The sequence below is a fragment of the Pinus tabuliformis genome, chromosome 2_2 (assembly GCF_031772625.1).
Source record: "Pinus tabuliformis cultivar Carrire ecotype Pingquan chromosome 2_2, CPIR1, whole genome shotgun sequence".
NCBI classification, from domain to species: Eukaryota; Viridiplantae; Streptophyta; class Pinopsida; order Pinales; family Pinaceae; genus Pinus; species Pinus tabuliformis.
The window spans coordinates 11148036-11165792 of NC_142300.1; the positions used below are offsets into that span (position 1 = coordinate 11148036).

The 17757-nt window shown below is 38.3% G+C and overlaps 1 protein-coding gene across 1 annotated transcript; it reads right to left on the minus strand.

Moving 5' to 3' along the window:
* Positions 1-5300: 5300 nt before the first annotated feature.
* LOC149191293 (uncharacterized) lies at positions 5301-6548 on the minus strand. Its single transcript, XM_089406593.1, has 3 exons — positions 6462-6548; positions 5588-6254; positions 5301-5497 (listed from the first exon to the last, which is right to left on the minus strand). The coding sequence occupies exons 1-3, from the start codon at positions 6546-6548 to the stop codon at positions 5301-5303; spliced, it is 951 nt and encodes a 316-aa protein (XP_089262719.1).
* Positions 6549-17757: the final 11209 nt, after the last annotated feature.

A 17757-nucleotide genomic window follows, 5' to 3' on the forward strand; every position in this document is an offset into this window, starting at 1 on the left:
CATTGCAGGATATTGCACAAGATATGTTAAGCTGGAGGACCACAACTGTCAAAGTTTTATAACTGAAAGAAGAAGCTATCTTAGATCAATTTTGCGGCCAAGTATAGGGACTGTAGTTCCAATAATTTGAGATGTGCAAATATTGGAAGTCTCAGCTTTCCAAAAGAGTTTTAATAGACAATAGACTAGTGATTTGGTCAAATTTGAAGTTTATAAGCTAGGATTACATTGATACTTCCTATATAAGTTAGAATTTATTTTTAATTTTATAAATGAGACCTTCCATATACTTTTAATATAAGTATTTTTGTTTCTTCATATTTTTATTTTTATTTCAATTTCATTAAGATGTAATTATGTCTATATGTTTATTTTTTGTACTCATATGCAGTTTCCCAACTATGATTTTGTCCCTATAGTTGGTTTAATTGTGGCTGAGTTCAAGGCCTGTGCAATATGATCTTATGTGGTTACATTTCTCAATCACACGTGTAAGAGTAATTCATTTACTAATGAAGCCTTTGACGTAGTAGTATCTTTTTGTTTGTGAAAAAATAAAAAGAAATTTGAAAATAATTTACTATTGTCATAGATGTGTGCCCTTCTAAATGAAATTAAGACCTCCCTTCAAATTTGATCACTGTAACGTATTGCTTAGACTGGGAAAATATTTTAACAAAGCACAATTTGATGCCGTTTAGGCTTCTTGCTTCGCTGATGCTATATATATATATATATAGATATAACTTTCAACTATTTATTATAACTGTTAACTATTTCAACTATGTGTTATAACTTTCTATTTCAATTATTTGTTATAGTCTTCAATCTCCATATATTTATATTTTTATATTTATAATACTGCATTTTCTTGGCTACTTCTTAATCGTCTAACCAATCAAAGACAGTTCTAATAATCTGCGGATAAGTATTCTGTTATTTGTTATGAAACGCTGTAGTTTGGTTGCTTGATACATGCTTGCTAGGCCAAGTGAGTAAAATGAGACCTTTATAATGAGTGTGTCTGTACTTCTGTCATCTCAGTAGACCTGAATTGCATTCATTACAAATTATAATGATCCTTCCTAGTGAAATGCAGGAAAAGAGGAATAGAAGTGTTTGGACAACCGTTCTAATGATAAATCATTATAGATTTTGTGTCTTCGATTCAATTAATGAAAATAAAAATGATAAATCATTGTAGATTTTGTCTTGGATTATCAAACTTTTTGATAATATATTGACATTTAATTAAGTGCCTTCAAGATTCATTGCTAGTCCTGATGAGAGTTTTGTTATAATTTTTTATCTTTATTATTCACCTTCGAAGTTCATTGTTAGTGATGATGAGAGTTCAGCGCCCTTCAATATTACTAGCAATATTCATCGCGACTGATGATATTAATTTATGATGACGGGGGCATCGCCATTCTGACAAGATTCATAGCAATATTCATCACGACTGATGATATTAATTTATGATGACGAGGGCATCGCCATTCTGACAAGATTCATTGCTGTACATGATGAGAATTATTATTATAAATATAAATATGATGTGAAATGCATATCCACAGTGTGTGGCTATTTATATATATAAAAATAAAAAAATTAAATATTATAATTATATATATATAATTTAATGTTTTTGTTTTAGTGGAGTTTAATCATATAATATTTTTTAGTTTTGTTTGTTTGTGTTTTTTTAAATTTTATTTAAAGTTTAGTAGAGAATAGTTGGAATCATAAGTTTAAATTATGAGCAATTTAAATATATTAGACTTTTTAAACTTGAATTTATTTATATATCCAAAAATACATTTTAAATAATAAAAATTTACAATTTTACTCAAAATTATAATTTCAAATTTTGATAAAACCAACAAAAACATTAAATAATTGGATTACTATTTTGGTTGGTTTCTTTGGTTGAAATTTTAATTCTACATTTATTTGAATGTGTATTTGCAACTTCACCTATGATAAGTTAAATGCTTTGACTCTTCTACCATATGGATCATCGTATAAGTTATTCATTTTATAACATAAATATAAACTGAAATTTAAAATATTGAGTATTTTATTATATGTATATATTTTTAATTTATCATATTAATGGAAATACTGTCAATTAGATATATTATTATTTGTTTAAATTTTAAAAAATAATAAATTTATTTTTATATAATGAAATTATATATTATATGATAATAATTATTTCTTAAATAATAATTTTTTAAAATTTTATATTATATCTATTCGAAAGAAAATAAATTTTAAATTTACGATTATATTTTAAACAATTTCAATAAATCTATATATATAAACCTAATAAATCAATTTATTTATAACCAAGATAAAAGTATCTTATATAAATATCATTATAAATTAAGATATAAATATCATTATAAATTAAGTTAAATTTAGATAAGTTGAAGTTTGAGAATGCAATATCTCTCGAAAGAATTGAAACCTAGATGTGATATTATGTGACTTTTGCAGAAATCATAAATGTGAAAGAAAATCGATAATTCAATAATCATAGTTCTTCATTTCGTGTTTTGTGAGTATTTTTAAATCTTGGAGCATTTGTCACCAGTTAAGTTGATTTGTGGTTACAATTTATCAAATGCAAAGCCTTTTCATTGTTGTGTCAATGCGAGTTGTTAGAGATGTAGAAGTGCTTTGCAGAAAGTATGGAAATAACTTCATAGCTTTATATTAAGGGTATATAAAGATCTTGTATACATAAATTCAGAATGACTGATATGTCTTGGATGCCCAGACCTCATCATAATGATGCAAAACAAATCCCATACCGGCAAACTAATGCCTATCATCATTTGCAGAAAAACCCGGTTCAGAAGAGCATATGAGAAAGACAGAGACAATATATATACATCTCCTGGATTTAATGGAGATGTGACCGAACTTTACAGGCTGTACCAAAAAGGAAATTCCATCAAATACAAATAGGAAGAGAGCAGCTACGCCCTGCCTATTGAAGAGGAACCAAAATCAAAAAGAGCAACTGACAATCAGAAGGCAGAGTCCGCTTGCAGATCTCAACCCGCGGCATCAAATGAGAAACATGTTGTTGCAGAAAGTTATTAATGATAGGATTCATGACAGGCCAGATACGCTGGAGAATAGCCTGGAGAGGCTCCTTAGAGTCTTGGAATATGTGTGCATTCCTCCAGTTCCACAGATGCCAACAAGTAATAATGAACAGCGATCTCCATGGGGGGGATTGTCCACTCCACCAAAGAAAGCCTTCCTGAACAGAAGAGAAACAGATGTGAGGGAAAACAAAATATGTAGACAAATCATACCAGATTGTGAGGGACATTGGGCACTAAAAGAACATGTGCAAGTTTGTTTCCGAAGCTTTCAGGCACATGGAGCATCTGCTTGGACCCTGCCAACATCTCCTTTGCAAAGTCTCCCATGTAAGGTTTTTGTTCCAGAATAACAACCATGAGAAAAAAACCATCTTCATCGGACATGCAGCTTTCCAAAAACAAGTAGGAAAAATAGGACGAGGATTCCCAAAAACAACAGAAATCATGTCATCGTATATGTTCTTGACGCTCACAGGTTTATGGATGGACCATACCAAACTATCATAAGTGCCTGTTCTGGAGACCCCCAAGCAGATAAGTCTCTCTTTTTCCGTCAGCCATAGAGGGAGCATTTGTCGAGGCAGATGAAGCTCCTCCCTGTCCTTCCAAATCGGAGAGGCTCCAGACCATCCCTTGATCAGCTTGTCCCACGTAAAGATCCCCAGCCTGTGAAACTCATGTAGCAGTGGATGAGGGAATGTGAACCCCGACCAGATAAAATGGAGTCAAAAGCAATAAAAATATTAGATCCAGAATATAGAGTCCAGCAAAATTTTTTCATGAAAAATGGGTGAAATTTTCGTAGGCTTTTCCATATCATTGAGCCATTTCTGGTTCCCAGGATCCACTTTCTGTACCAAAAATCTACAGTCTTTCCCTTCAGATATTTTGTCTTTACAAGTCTACTCCATGGCCCATCCCCAAATATTCCTCTGTAGAGAGACTTGCAGAGAAGTGCGTTTCCAAAGGAACGAATGTTTTTCAAGCCCCATCCACCCATACATTTTGGAACAGAGATGGAGGCTATCTTAACGAGATGGATTTTACTCTGATATGCATGACCTCCCCAAAGAAAGTTAGCAATCAACCTGTTCATCTGCTTAATAATACTGCTGGGAAGATAGAAAATGTGAGCCCAGTAGACTGATAGTTGACAGAGGACTGACTGTGCTAATATAAGTCTGCCGGCAAGTGAGAGGAATTTGTATTCCCATCGAGCAATCTTCTTGTAGAACCTATCCAGTAGCCATTGCCAATCCCTGATAGTATATCCTTTAGCCTTTAAAGAGAATCCCAGGTATTTGAATCCATGCTGAAGTGAATATGGAGCTATACCCAACAGGTCTGAAATCCATTGAACAATATCCAACTTCACATCATTATGGAACAAGAAGGATTTTTCCTTGTTAATGAACAGGCCTGTAGCCTTCTGAAATCTTGAGAGAATGTCATTTATGCAAGTCCAGGAGGCCCTACAGAGCATAGCAAGGATGAGAATATCATCAACAAAAATATTATGTGAGATGGAGATATTCTTACAGATTTTGACCGGAAGACATCTCTTCTCCGCAACAGCTTTGTTGATCTGAATACTAAGAGAGTTCATCACCAGAATGAACAGCAATGGAGAAAGGGGACATCCCTGTCGAAGTCCCCTCTCAGCTTGAAAAAAGACCGAGGGGATGCCATTCACGATCACCGAGTATTTTACATTCTCCACACAAGACATGACCCAATTAACACCTTGGGATTTAAGTCCAATTTTTGCTAACAGGATTCTCAAAAAGCCCCAATCGACACAATCATAAGCTTTTTGCAAGTCGATTTTGAGGATTGCCGCATCCATATTCTTAGATATCATTTTAAAGAGGCTTTCTTGGGTCATGGCAACCGCGTCCAAGATTAATCTGCCCTTTAAAAAAGCGTGCTGGTCTCTGGAAATATAGGGGGTTAGAAGAGGCTTCATTCTCTCTGCAACAATTTTTGATATGATTTTGAACATGATATTACATAAAGAGATTGGCCGAAAATCCTGAAAGGAGTCATCCCTATGTTTCTTTGGAATAAGCGCTATGAATGTAGAGGTAGTTGCAGAGTGAATGTTTCCAGCCATCCGGGAAGCATCTACCATGCTCAGCAAATCTAATTTGAAGAGATCAAAATAATGAAGGAAGAATTCTATTGGCCAGCCGTCAGGCCCGGGCTTTTATCCTTTTTGAAGGATTTCATGGCCTTAAGAAGTTCATCTTCAGAGATGGGCCTTATGAAGTCTTCATTTGCAGCATCATTAAACGTATCAGGCATATGCTCAACACCCCAAAGGGCGTCTTGGAAGGCAACCTCCCTTCTTCTGTACTGGTCTTGGAAATACTGCACTGCCTCCGACGTGATCTAGTCCTGTGATGTGAGAATGTTCCCCCGATCGTCTCTAATGCTCCAGATAGAATTTTTTTCTATTCTAGCACTAGTGAATTTGTGGAAAAATTTTGTGTTTCTGTCTCCTGCTTTGAGCCAGATGGCTCTGCTCTTGAGACGCCATGTTTCCTCCTCTTTAAGGAGGATCATATTTTTCCTTTTTTCCAGCTTTCTAATCTTGTTTTTCATGTCAAAAGAAAGGCAATTGGGGTCGGATAGCTCCCAAAGGGCGTCCAGTTCCTTGCGTATGCAGTTCAGTTCCTCTTTATCCGACTTTTTCTTATTTTTTTGCCACTCTTTCGAGACATCTTTCAACCTCTTTAGCTTTTCACGGAATGGCATGAAAGGAGCCATTTCAGATTCCTGTATGAGCTTCCAATTCTCTGATATGATTTCGTTGTAGGACTGGTCCTCCAAGAATATCCTATTGAATTTAAAGGAGTATCCAGCTCTGTAATTGTTCCCATGCCAGGACAGAAAGATAGGCCTGTGATCGGATGAATGATCTTTCCCAATTGATAATGCAGGCATACCCATAATTCCAATAATGCTGGCGTGTATAATGACTCTGTCAATTCTCTTGGCTACATATGCTTGCCCGGTCCTGCAATTATCCCAAGTCGGTAACATTCTGTCAGGAGCAACATCCGTCAAATCCCTGTAGAGAAGTTCTTTCTTTATTCTCTCTGCCAGAGAGTCAAATTTCCTGCAATTCCCCTAGCATTCATCAGAATTAAGAGTCAAGTTAAAATCGCCAGCTAATAGCAGCGATTCAACCTCTAGAATGTGTGAGTCGAAACGTTTTTCCCAAAAGGGAAGTCTGTTCTTATAAGGAGCATAAATGTTCAGCAAGTTGAGAGAGCAAGATTTTCCCCTGATTGAAGTGTGTATTAAGATTCCATCAAAGCATTTATATGCTTTTGCCTTAATCCAGACTGGATCCCACAGAACCACAAGGCCACCCGACTGACCATTTGCTTCCGTGGCCACCATATGCCACGCAGGGAACATTTTTCTAAAATATACTATGGATGCAAAGCTAGGATGCATGGTCTCCTGAATGAATATGATCTTTGGATGGGCCATGTAGAACACATCCTTTAGCGCATTAAATTTGTTGGTTGCGCCCAATCCCCTGATGTTCATAGAGATAAGGAATGTCATTTTGATGACTCACCAGCCTCACATGCTCTAAGGGGTCGAAACTCAGGTGAATCCAGAACAGGAACTTCCACTAAAGAGAAATTTCTCACATCCTGCTCAGAAGCAACAGTTCTCCCTCTAAATTGACGAGTACCCCCCTTTGATTTCTTCCTGACAGTGATATTTTTAGCGGATTGAGGACTGATGAAAGGGTGGGGCGCGCTGGACGGTTTGTGTATGGTAAGCGGTTCAAGTTCCAGTGAGGTTCTATTGAGGAGGTAGTCAATATAACTGTCAAAATTATTAGCCAGAGAATCAGGGGAAACATTACCCGAGGAACGAGTATGACGTGGGTCAAAATCTTGGGGCCGGATAGGTTCCTTACCCTTCGAATCACCATGACAATGTTTAACAGGAGACGGAGAGGAGGATGAAATCTGAATAGGGAGAGAACCTACGACAAAGTCTTTTTTATTCATATCAGGAGGAGGAGGAACAGGAGTATCCTCACGTGGTTCAGGAATTTGAGAGCATAAAGGTGGCGATGTGATTGAATCTAAGCGAACTTGTGATTCTCTATAGGAACAGTAAGGATCTAATTCAGAAGGTGGATCTGAAAGCTGGGATTTTTTTGCCATGTTTTGTACATTAATCGGCTGATGCTGCTTTCCAGTGACCCGAATGTCTGCTTCCTGGGAATACTCAGACTGAGATCGTTTGTCCCGCCTGATATTAGATTTCCTGATTTTTTGAGATAATCGACGGCTACAGTTCCTGATCAAGTGGCCCGTCTTATGACATAAAGAGCACCTAAAGGGGATACCCCAAAAATCTAGCCTTTGCAGGATTTTTCTATTTCCCCATGCAATCTCTAAGTGATCTGGATAACCACCTTTGTATGGCTTTTCGATTAGGACCCAGGCAATTCTCTTGTTAGTCTCTCCTCTACATCAGGGATCAACATAGACAAACCTACCTATCGAGTTCCCTATTTTTGAAAGAGATTCTTTCGTCCATAGCTCCAAGGGCAAGTTTGGAAGCTTCACCCAGATCAGGCAATTTGAAGGAGTGTTATTTGAAGGATCAAAGCCTATGTACTAGCGAGATAGAGCTAAGAAGCTTCTTCCATAGACCCAAGGATTTTTTAAAATAATCTCCACGTCAGACTCTTTCAGGAAGTGGAAGGAATACCATTCCTTCATAAGACGGGAAATGATTGGGGTATACCCAATCAGGGGAGCCCACTTGTCCGATAACCATTTGCGCATGTCGTGGTCCTCCATCTCAGGTAATTGCCACTTCCCAACCAGCGACAATTTCTTCAGGCTATCGATTCTTTCTGTGAGGGTGGCACCGTCTACACATATGGCTTTCGGAGGAGGGTTGGTCTTGACAGGATTGCTATCCTTGTTAAAGAAGAAAGAAGGGGATTCAGTTATTTTGGAAGATGCCTTTTTAGGATTTTGTGATCCCCTACAAGCTGGCTTGATGATCATGTCCTCCACTATGGCTTGCCAGCCTGTAGAGGTGGTTTGATTGTTCCGATCTTCCTTGGCTTGAATAGCTGCCTATACCAGCGCTCGCGTGGCTGAAGAGTTCGAGTCATCCATTGCAATTAATGGGGATGAGTGAGTACTCATGGCAGTGTTGATGTTGTCATCCACTTGTGCCAGAATCGATGATCATGCTCCTAATAACTTTCCTTCCTTATACTTACCCCAGTTATAATAAGACCTGGAGGGAAAGGCCGTATGCAGAAAAGACAGTTCTGATAGTAATCCCTGAGTGAAGTAAGACCTGAAGTGAAAGCTATTAATAGAGAAGGCCAGGGAGATCAGTATCGTAGATTCAATTCTGACAAAGGGATGTCTCGGACAGGGAAAATTGAAGGATCCAGAGTAATAAGGACACAGGATCAGCACGGAAGAAGACTCCAGAATTGGGAAAAGGTGGCGGGAATCAACAATATGGAAAAATCCTCTAGTTGATATGATGTAAAAGGACATTACCTTCCCCAAGACTGCTTCACATCCTTAAATGGAATAGATCATACGTACTATGCCAGTTAAGGGTAGATAGTGAGAATGGGAGATAAAATAAAGGCAATTAAAGCTGGAGAAGACCCTAGAAAATTCAAAATTTTCAGGTGACCAGAGAGATGAGGAAAAACCAGGAATTTCACTGGTTTTCAGGCAGCCCTCGATACCACCTTTCAGGTAGATGGAAGCTGCTATGCAGGAGAATGGTCATGACAATCGACACAGCAGCAAACAAGCTGGAAAACACACCACCACTTCCCAATTCTGATACGAAGATCAGTACATGGGCTATAGAAGACGAATGAGTTCTTTATCTTTGAAAATAAAGATTTCATCATTGTATATACATGATCAGAACTATCACAATGCTTAAATGAGAAACCAGAGAGCTAAACAAAACTACTGTAATTTTTCCTCGATCATATTTGCCTTACAAACTAAGAACAGATAAGGAGAGGTTGATTAAACTGACCTTATACATGCTTTGCCGGAACATGCGGGAGAGAGAGCGTCTTTTACCATAACCATCATCTTCAACGATAATGTCCAGGCACCATCCAGAGCATAGAACAGTTCAGCTGAGAAATTGACTATAGAGGTTCACAACCACCACCCCAGAACAAAACAGACAGAGTAGGAACCATTCAAATCACTAATTTACTCGTCTAGACCCCAGATATATGCATTCGCCTGATAGGAAGCAATCAAGGTCACCTCTCAGGAAAAATGAAGCAGACAGAGAGCAGTCGTGTAAAAAACCCAAGGCCTAAGGCCTGAGGTGGAAGGAAGAAACCGCAACTAAACTATCAGAGTCCAATATATAACTAGAACCTGAGAACAAAGATAATCCCAGACGTCCTTCTGCATGGGATGAGCATCATGGCTGCACTACGTGTCCAGGGAAATATATGTGCATGTGATGGACCACCTTTGCCAGCCGGGTGTCGCTGTTGGGAAACTTATCGATCCTATAATCAGAAGCATATTTTCCTGTAGTAGACCGACCAGAGGACACTCCCCGCCTTCCTAGCTCATGAAACCAATAGCCCAAAAGAGGAATATGTGTTGTCTGTCTCCGGGAATGGTGAATGGCTGTAATCTATTGGACTCTGTAAACACCTATTCCAGCTCCGCAGTCTCTCCCGTGTTCTGGCTCCGCAGTATCGTTCCTCATGGAAATACAAGTTATGTAAATCAAAATTTTGATATCCCAAACATTGACAAGCCAAGATCTAATTAACTGATTAATATGGGGAAGTTGTGTGGAAGAAGTATGTATAAGGGAAATTTCTACAGATTTATATTTTGTGTAACATTTTTTTCATACATTCATTAAAAATTTTTCAACTTTTTCATGTCTTTTTTGCACATTTTTATTTTTATTAATTTAGTCAAAATAACATTAACGTAATGAAATAGGATAATATAAATAAATTGTCATTTATAAAGCTTATAAATGCCCAAAATGATGGGGAGCTAGAGCACAATATAAATAGACCTCTCTAACTTGCCAAAAATGAATATCTAAAGTGGGACTTATTTTTGAAAGACTATCAACTTCTTTGTTCAATTCCTTATATATGTGTTGACAAGAATACAAAGTTTGCATATTTTTTAAATTAATGGATCAAGCAATTTTGGATCTATATATATATATATATATATATATATATATAGAAGAAGAAAGAAAGAAATTATTTTAACGTCCACGAGGCTAAAGATAACCAATGAGACAGTTTGATTCTTCATCTTCTTGATGTATTCAGTCCTTTTTCTGTGAAGCTTCAAAATAAATGCTCCCAACTTCTCGAAAAACCCCTCACCAAATAGATTATCCCAAGAGCTAGCTGCCAACATATCTGCATAACTTTGCCTGTTGTCTTTGAAGGCCTCACATTCTAAAATCTATTTCCACTTTTCCGGAAGAACAAAAAATGCATATTCTTTCCTCCCACACTTCCTTTGGCCTTTTCCAGTGCCCTGTTTCACAACGAAGTTGATGAGAATTAGTCCTTAACTGAGCAACAACAATTTTGGCTCTCCAAGAGATATTGGCCTCTATGTATGCTTTTGGTTGATGACTATGAGAGGGATTAAACACTTCAATATAGTAATTTTTCTTTCTTCCTAGCTCCTTTTTTTTTACTGAAGCAAGAGACGATCCTTCTATTTCAATAAACCAAAAGTAATGTTACATCATATACAAAGAAACCTAACTTCTATAAGGACTTAGGAGATACCAAGGGCACTCTGTGATAGATATGACCCTCCCTTCTACAAAAAATAAAGCTAACCTCTGAAATAAAACCTTCGATTGGAATTTATGATTTTTTAACCCAAAGTAAAACTCCGCTAACCCTCACGTCACTGTCTCGCAAGGCTTGATAGTACTAGTGACGCCACAAAACCGCACATCCAAATCTGATCGTTGATTCACTCTGCAAAATTGAACGGTTTAGAGAAAAATCACATTGCCAAGATGCTCGCTCATTAATGTGCGATGGAGGGTGGTATTCCTTACCACACCCTTGCCACATGTTGGGAGCCTAATGGAATCGCTCCCAAAATTCCAATAACACTTACCATTCCAAAGCCGTGCGATCACCTGGAAATTTTTTTGTGCCTGGTTTTCCGTTCCATAAGAGGAATGCAGGAAAATATCCACCTCCGAAAAGATCCCCCTGCCCTTCCTGCGAAAGCTTGCTTCGGAACTTGCATCGGAGACTGTCGTTGAATGTATATTGATCCCTATGCTACACTTCGAAGGAAAAAGAAGACTGGTCGATTTACACTAGAGAATTATGTGACCGCTCTGAGCTTGCCCTTCTTCAAGGTGCCAACCGGAGTATTGGGTTTGAACTTGCTTAGAAAGCATCATTCCATACCTTTCCCTCTGGCCCAATGTATAAAAATTTCTCTGTCCTTTGCCGCTTATTCATTGTAGAGCACTTTAAATCTAATTTGAGGCATCTCCTACCACTTCATCTCAATCCTGCATTCTAAAGTCATCACTCCTTGGTTGGCCAGTATATCCGCTAGTTTATTGGCTTTTCGTTGAACATGGTTGAAGCTCATAGTTCGAAGACTCAGGAGATGCTTTTGAATTCTTTGGTACACTTGTATTAGTCTCCAGTGTTTGAGACCTTCTCTGGCGCTATTCGACAACTGATTCTATTAACCGCGTTAATGGAGATCTCTGAGTCTGCTTATATAATGACATTTGAGCTTTGATTTAGATTTAGAAGCTCTATATATTGTTCCAATGCCATTAATTCAGCCATATTGTTGGTGGCTTTACCTAAATGGCAGTGGAATGTAAAGATTATGTTTCCTTCTTCATCTCTTAACACCCCTCCATAACCTGTTGTTCCAAGGTTGCATTTTGAAGCCCCATCAATATTTTATTTCAGATAACCTTTCGATGGAGGATGCCAGAACTCCTTTTCCGTTTCCAAATCTCTATCCTTTCTGCCCAGTCCCTAGGGAATGATCTCTTGCATTCCCAGATGCTTGAGAGTTCTCAATTCATTCTTTGTGGGAGGATTCTTGGGATAATTGCGCACAGTGGTGCAAACTATTTCCTTAATCTGTTTCAATATCAGATCCATTAGGCAAAGAGGAATAGTTTTTTCTTCCTTGAAAATTCGTTTATTCCTTTCTTTCCAAACATTCCAGATAATGAAGCTTGGCGTGAAGGTCTAGGCAAAATTAAGGAGCTCATTCTCCAAAAAGTTTTTTCTCCACTTATTTAGGGTATTAATGATACTTCCTTTATCTTTGTCTGTCTATTGAAAAATGGTATCAAAAGAATCCCACAGCCAAGTGGTGTAGGTGCAGCTGTTGAGAATATGCTCCATTGTCTCCTCTTAAGCTTCACATAGCTGACATCTAGAAGGCCCAATAACACCCCTTTTCGAATATTGTCCCAAGTTAAGATTTTCTTGTGATGAACTAACCACATGAAAAGCTTGATCTTCATCCACCCTTGGTGGCTCCAAAGTTGTTGCCAGGATTTCACCAAAACACAGGGATCTAGGTTCAGGGTAATTCTTTTTACTTCCTTAATATTAAAGGTGCCTTCTTTATTGAGGCCCCATCTTAACTGATCTTGCCCATCTATTACCAAGATCTTCCTTTGTTTTAACATGCTCATGAGTTCCTCTGCTTTTATTTTTATGGGGCTGTCATCTCTGGAGTCTATGCTTCTCTAGTTTCTCCACTTTCCAGAGTTATGAGGAAAACTCCAGAAATCTTTAACTTTGATTAATCCTTGGGAGTCTGTTTCCTGCTTGAGGCTCATAAAGTCCTCTCTTAACAGCATTGGTTCTTGTTGCCATTTATCTTCCTAGAAGAGAGCTAGATCTCCTGCTTTGATTTCCCAGAAACTATTTTTTGTACTAGGCTTCTGATTTCCCAGGCTTTATTCCAAATATAAGAGCCTTTTATGTTTCCAGACATTCTTATAAGATCATTTGTTTGCCAGGAGCTTGCATATTTTTCTTTCCAGGTTTTAGCCCATTGAGCTTTTGGTTCTTTAACCCATCTCCACCAAAGTTTGGCTCCTAAAACATTACTTAGAATCTCCTGATCATCTAAGCCTAGACCTTCATGACTTTTGGGTCTACAAATTTTATCCCAAGAAACAAGGGCCCATTTATTTCTAGTTTCCTCCTTGCCCCAGAGGAAGTCTCTCTGGATATTCCTGAATTGCTGTAAGACCCCTTTGGGAGCTGGGAGGGCTGATAAAAAGAAAACAGGGATTGATTGTAGAACGACCTTTGTCAGAATCAACCTACCCGCTATGTTCAACGATCTGATAGCCCATTTTTTGACTTTGTCTTGCATGTTGTTGACCGGTTCCCAAATACTTTTGTGTAGAGGTTTGGTTGTAAGGGGAATTCCCAAATACTTTGAGGGGAGGGAATCCCTTTGAAAGCCCAGAATTCTGGAGATATTTCTCTGAATTGCAATGTTAGTATTTAAGAAAAAAAATTTGATTTGGAGAGATTAACTTCCATACCTGTAGCCAAGGCAAAGTCATTTAGGATTTGTTTGTACAACGAAGCTTCTTTTACTGTGGGAATACTTTGCAGCATGGTGTCATCCACAAATTGTTGGTGAGTCATTGCCTGACCATTCTCCGTTAATTGGAGTCCCTTAATCTTTCCCAAGGCTTTGGCTTGTTTAATGGACCTGCCCAATCCTTCCATCATGAGGATAAAGAGAAAGGGAGAGAGTGGGTCTCCCTACCTGAGGCCTCTAGAAGGAGTGAAGATCTCTGAGGGCGAGCCATTCACCAAAATCGAAAAGCTGGAAGAAGTTACCAGAGCCATAACCCATCTAACCCAGTTGTGATCGAACCCAAAAGCAGTAAGGACCTTCTTGATATAGATCTAGTTCACCTTGTCATATGCTTTGGCAATATCTAATTGCATGATCATACCAGCCCTCCTCTTGCTGGTTAGCGTGTGAAATACCTTATGGGCTTGAATAATGTTATTTAGGATTGTCTGCCTTCCACATAACCAGATTGTTCCCCTAAAATTAAAGAAGGAAGTAGAGGTTTGAGTATGTTAGCCAAAATCTTGGATATAATTTTGTATACCACATTGCATAAAGCAATGGGTTTGAACTTATTAGCAGTCAGGGCTGAATCCTATTTGGGGATCAGGGAGATGAAGGAGGTGTTGAGGGCTTTCAGAATAGTCCTGTTTTTCATGGAATCCTCCACAACATTCAAAATATCTTGTTTGACAACATTCCAATAGGCCTTAAAAAAGTCAACATTGAAACCATCTGGTCCTGGAGCTTTGCCATTCTGCATATCTTTGATGACCTCACTAACTTCCTCTTCAGTTTGTTATCACAAAATCACTACTGAGGGCTGCAACCAAGCAAGATTTCATGTAACTCTTTCAACCTAACTTTAGATCAAAGATTAGCCTCTTTGATCAGAGAGGGCTCTCTCACAAACTCTTGATAAAAATCCTTCACTACAACAGATGGCTAACTCTTTATTCATTGATGAAAGCGAAAGCTGGTTGGAAACATATCAAACTGGTTCTCATTGGGCTATGGAGTCTCATATACTAAGTAAACAAGAAAAAATAGTCATCTCATGGAAGTCAAGGCTCTTTGCATTACATGTCAAACATACTCCATCAAAACCACAGCTTGCCAAACACACAGGAAGTCAGAGCATAAGATTATGAATTCTGAGTGATTGTGTTACAACAAGGCTGTAAAAGAACATAAAATATAAAACACCATCATTATATTTGAACACAATAATCCATCGAGAATCTTGAGAAGAAATCAACACTATTTTACTATTACTGTCACAAGTCTTACAATGGCCCAAAACAACTCTGTTTTTGTATAAAATATCCAACCCTTTCTACATCTAACATTGATCCATATATAGGCAAGCAAACTAAACCACCTCGAGCTTCCTCCTCCAGCATGAGGGGAGCCTCGAAGGTGGCTATTGACTATCCCTATCTAGTGCATAACTAACTTATTAATTACATAATGGCTAAACTGAAATTACAAATGGTTTTCATTTAATCAAAATCCACAATCTTTGCTCCTCGTAGCATGATGCTTTTCTAGCTCTTGACACATGTCCTTTTGCTGCTTGGGTTGAGGTGTCTTGAAGGAAAGTACACTAAATGAGTTGGCCTTGGATTCCAGTCACGTAGATGGCTTCATTAATTAACCAAGGAAGGTGCTCTGTTTTCACGGCTTCTGTCTCCCATCACTCTTCATCACTTTAAAAACATGTCCTCTGCTCTTTAATTCTTCCCAACACCGCATATTACCACACCTTTCAAATGAGCTGAAAGCCTTATGAGCTGAACAGGTGTACAAACCGGATAACTGAAGACTAAAACCAAAACCCTAATAATTCGGTCATAAAGTGCCTTTAACGAGACTTTAGCTGGAAACAAAACATTTCACCTTTTTGCAAGGCACATCTGTCATTTTCTGAACAACTAGGATAGTTTTGAATAGTCACCTTTATGTTCTGAAAACATTTCATTCAAAAGTAGCTGACCTCAGCATCAATTTCATTTTTTATCATAAAACAGTCATCTACAGCAGTTTCGTAGCACGCTACGAAACTGTTGTGTGACTTAAAAAACACAGTCTTCCTCTAAACTGCTCACAAAATTGAATAGTTGCTGTTTGCTAGGGTTCACGGTTCACCATTTGAAGGATACTGCCATCATAGACAAACCCACTGGTTGCAGCTGTTGCTATTGGTCATTATGAAAAAAAAAACTACCTTGTTGGTGACTTCCTTTAGATATGCTTATTGATGTGTTGCTTTCAGTAGATGAGTTTATAACAAGTCTCGGTTTGTGCCTTGACTTTGTCAAGTGAAGCTTTCTTACAGGATATAGTATCTGAAAGTTGGGAGGTTTCATTTTGAGAAACTTCTCCAGTTTCCAAATCTTGAAAAGAGGCAATGATTGCTTCCATGATCATTCTTTCTTCCTCATCTATTGAAATTGAAACTCGAGCAAATCTATCCAAAGGACAGTCAAAAACTCGGTTGCCTGTGAGAAATGCTGCTACAGTATCACTACAATTTCTGTCAAGGATGCTGTCACTGCTTTTATCTCATTTGCCTCCTAGAGTGGGAATGACCAATGGCATCATCAGTGATGTCATTTTGTGTGAATCCCCCGAACTTGATGATGTTTTTATCACCAGCATATGAGTTATATATGAGATCTAAATGGTGAGGCTGAATAAATAGGTCCCCTGTGCCATGTCCAAATAATGCAGGAATAAAAGACTGTTGCTATCTTAACAACATCAAAATCCATGATATCAGAATGCGCCTTCTTCTGGATCACCTTTCGCATACATTGAGCTGCAATTTTTAACAGTGAACTTTGTGACATCACCATCTCCATCCTCTGCCCAAAACTTTGATAGAATCATTCTTTGGTTGAACATCCCAAATCCAGACAGACTTATCTCGACCACATGTAGCAAGTATCATACCAAACGCGCTCCAAGAAACACTTTTGACCTCATTCTCATGGCCCTCTAAGGAGGCAATGGATTCAAATTCACCACCAACATTTTCCAGATTGCAGTAGTGGCACCAAAACTTGCTGGTGTCGTTTTCTGGGCACGGTTCCAACGAATATGGCCCCTGCCTTGTTTTTTTTTATTATTTTTGCAATGAAATGCTGCACATTTTTGCCAATCCCGTTTTCCCCATGCATATCTTCTGTCAACAATATCAATCTCCTCTGATTCTGAAATGAATTTAGCATTTCTCATATTGCCATGCACTGTGTTATGCGAGCCAGGGTGATTGATCAGAAGTCGGCAAAATTAGCCACACGAATGACATCTTGTCTCATAATAATATACAGCAGCTTCATTAGTTGTATGAACATGGAGTCCTGGTTCACATCATATTCGAAAGATCCTCTGCGCCCTTGGAATTTCCTTGTTTGGCGAACTAACTCCATAAAAATCTCACATATTCCATGGAACCCGCATTTTTCAGGGTAAACGTGCTCATTCCACCAAGCATCAATTTCGCCCTCTGTCCCCACTTGATAAATTCCGGCAAAACAGTCCCAACAACGCAAATCAGAGGCGAAAAAGAAAGAATTGAGATATCTTATGTTGATGGTTCAAATTTGTCTTCCTCCATTTGCGCATGAACAGAATGATCTATAACACCCAGCAATTCCACAAACATAATCCCAAAATCCAGCGCGCTGTTGTAGAGGCCATGTGTTCAATACCATGCTCTGATGCATGCCATGTGTGCACACCGCTGTCATTCAATCATCAGTGCAGAAACTTCGACTTTCCACCCTCTTGTTTTTCTGTAGGTGGTATTTAAATGTGCATAGAAAGCTAGAGGCAAAGATCGGAATCTTGACCTCAGCATCCCCAATGTTCGTATCTCACCAAATCGGCGAAAGGCAACATATATACCTCCAAAGATAGTGGAGTAAATGGTATACCAAATCTGTATGTCCACGAAATAAACAAGTACTATT

Excerpts from the sequence above, each read along its gene's own strand:
- LOC149191293 (XM_089406593.1), bottom strand. The coding sequence starts at position 6,548 with ATGTTCCCTGCGTGGCATATGGTGGCCACGGAAGCAAATGGTCAGTCG. Across the intron at positions 6,255-6,461 it reads GGGATCCAGTCTGGATTAAG|GGGAATTGCAGGAAATTTGA; the intron begins GCAAAAGCATAT and ends GATGAATGCTAG. Across the intron at positions 5,498-5,587 it reads ATTTTTCCACAAATTCACTA|TGCAGTATTTCCAAGACCAG; the intron begins GTGCTAGAATAG and ends CGTCGGAGGCAG.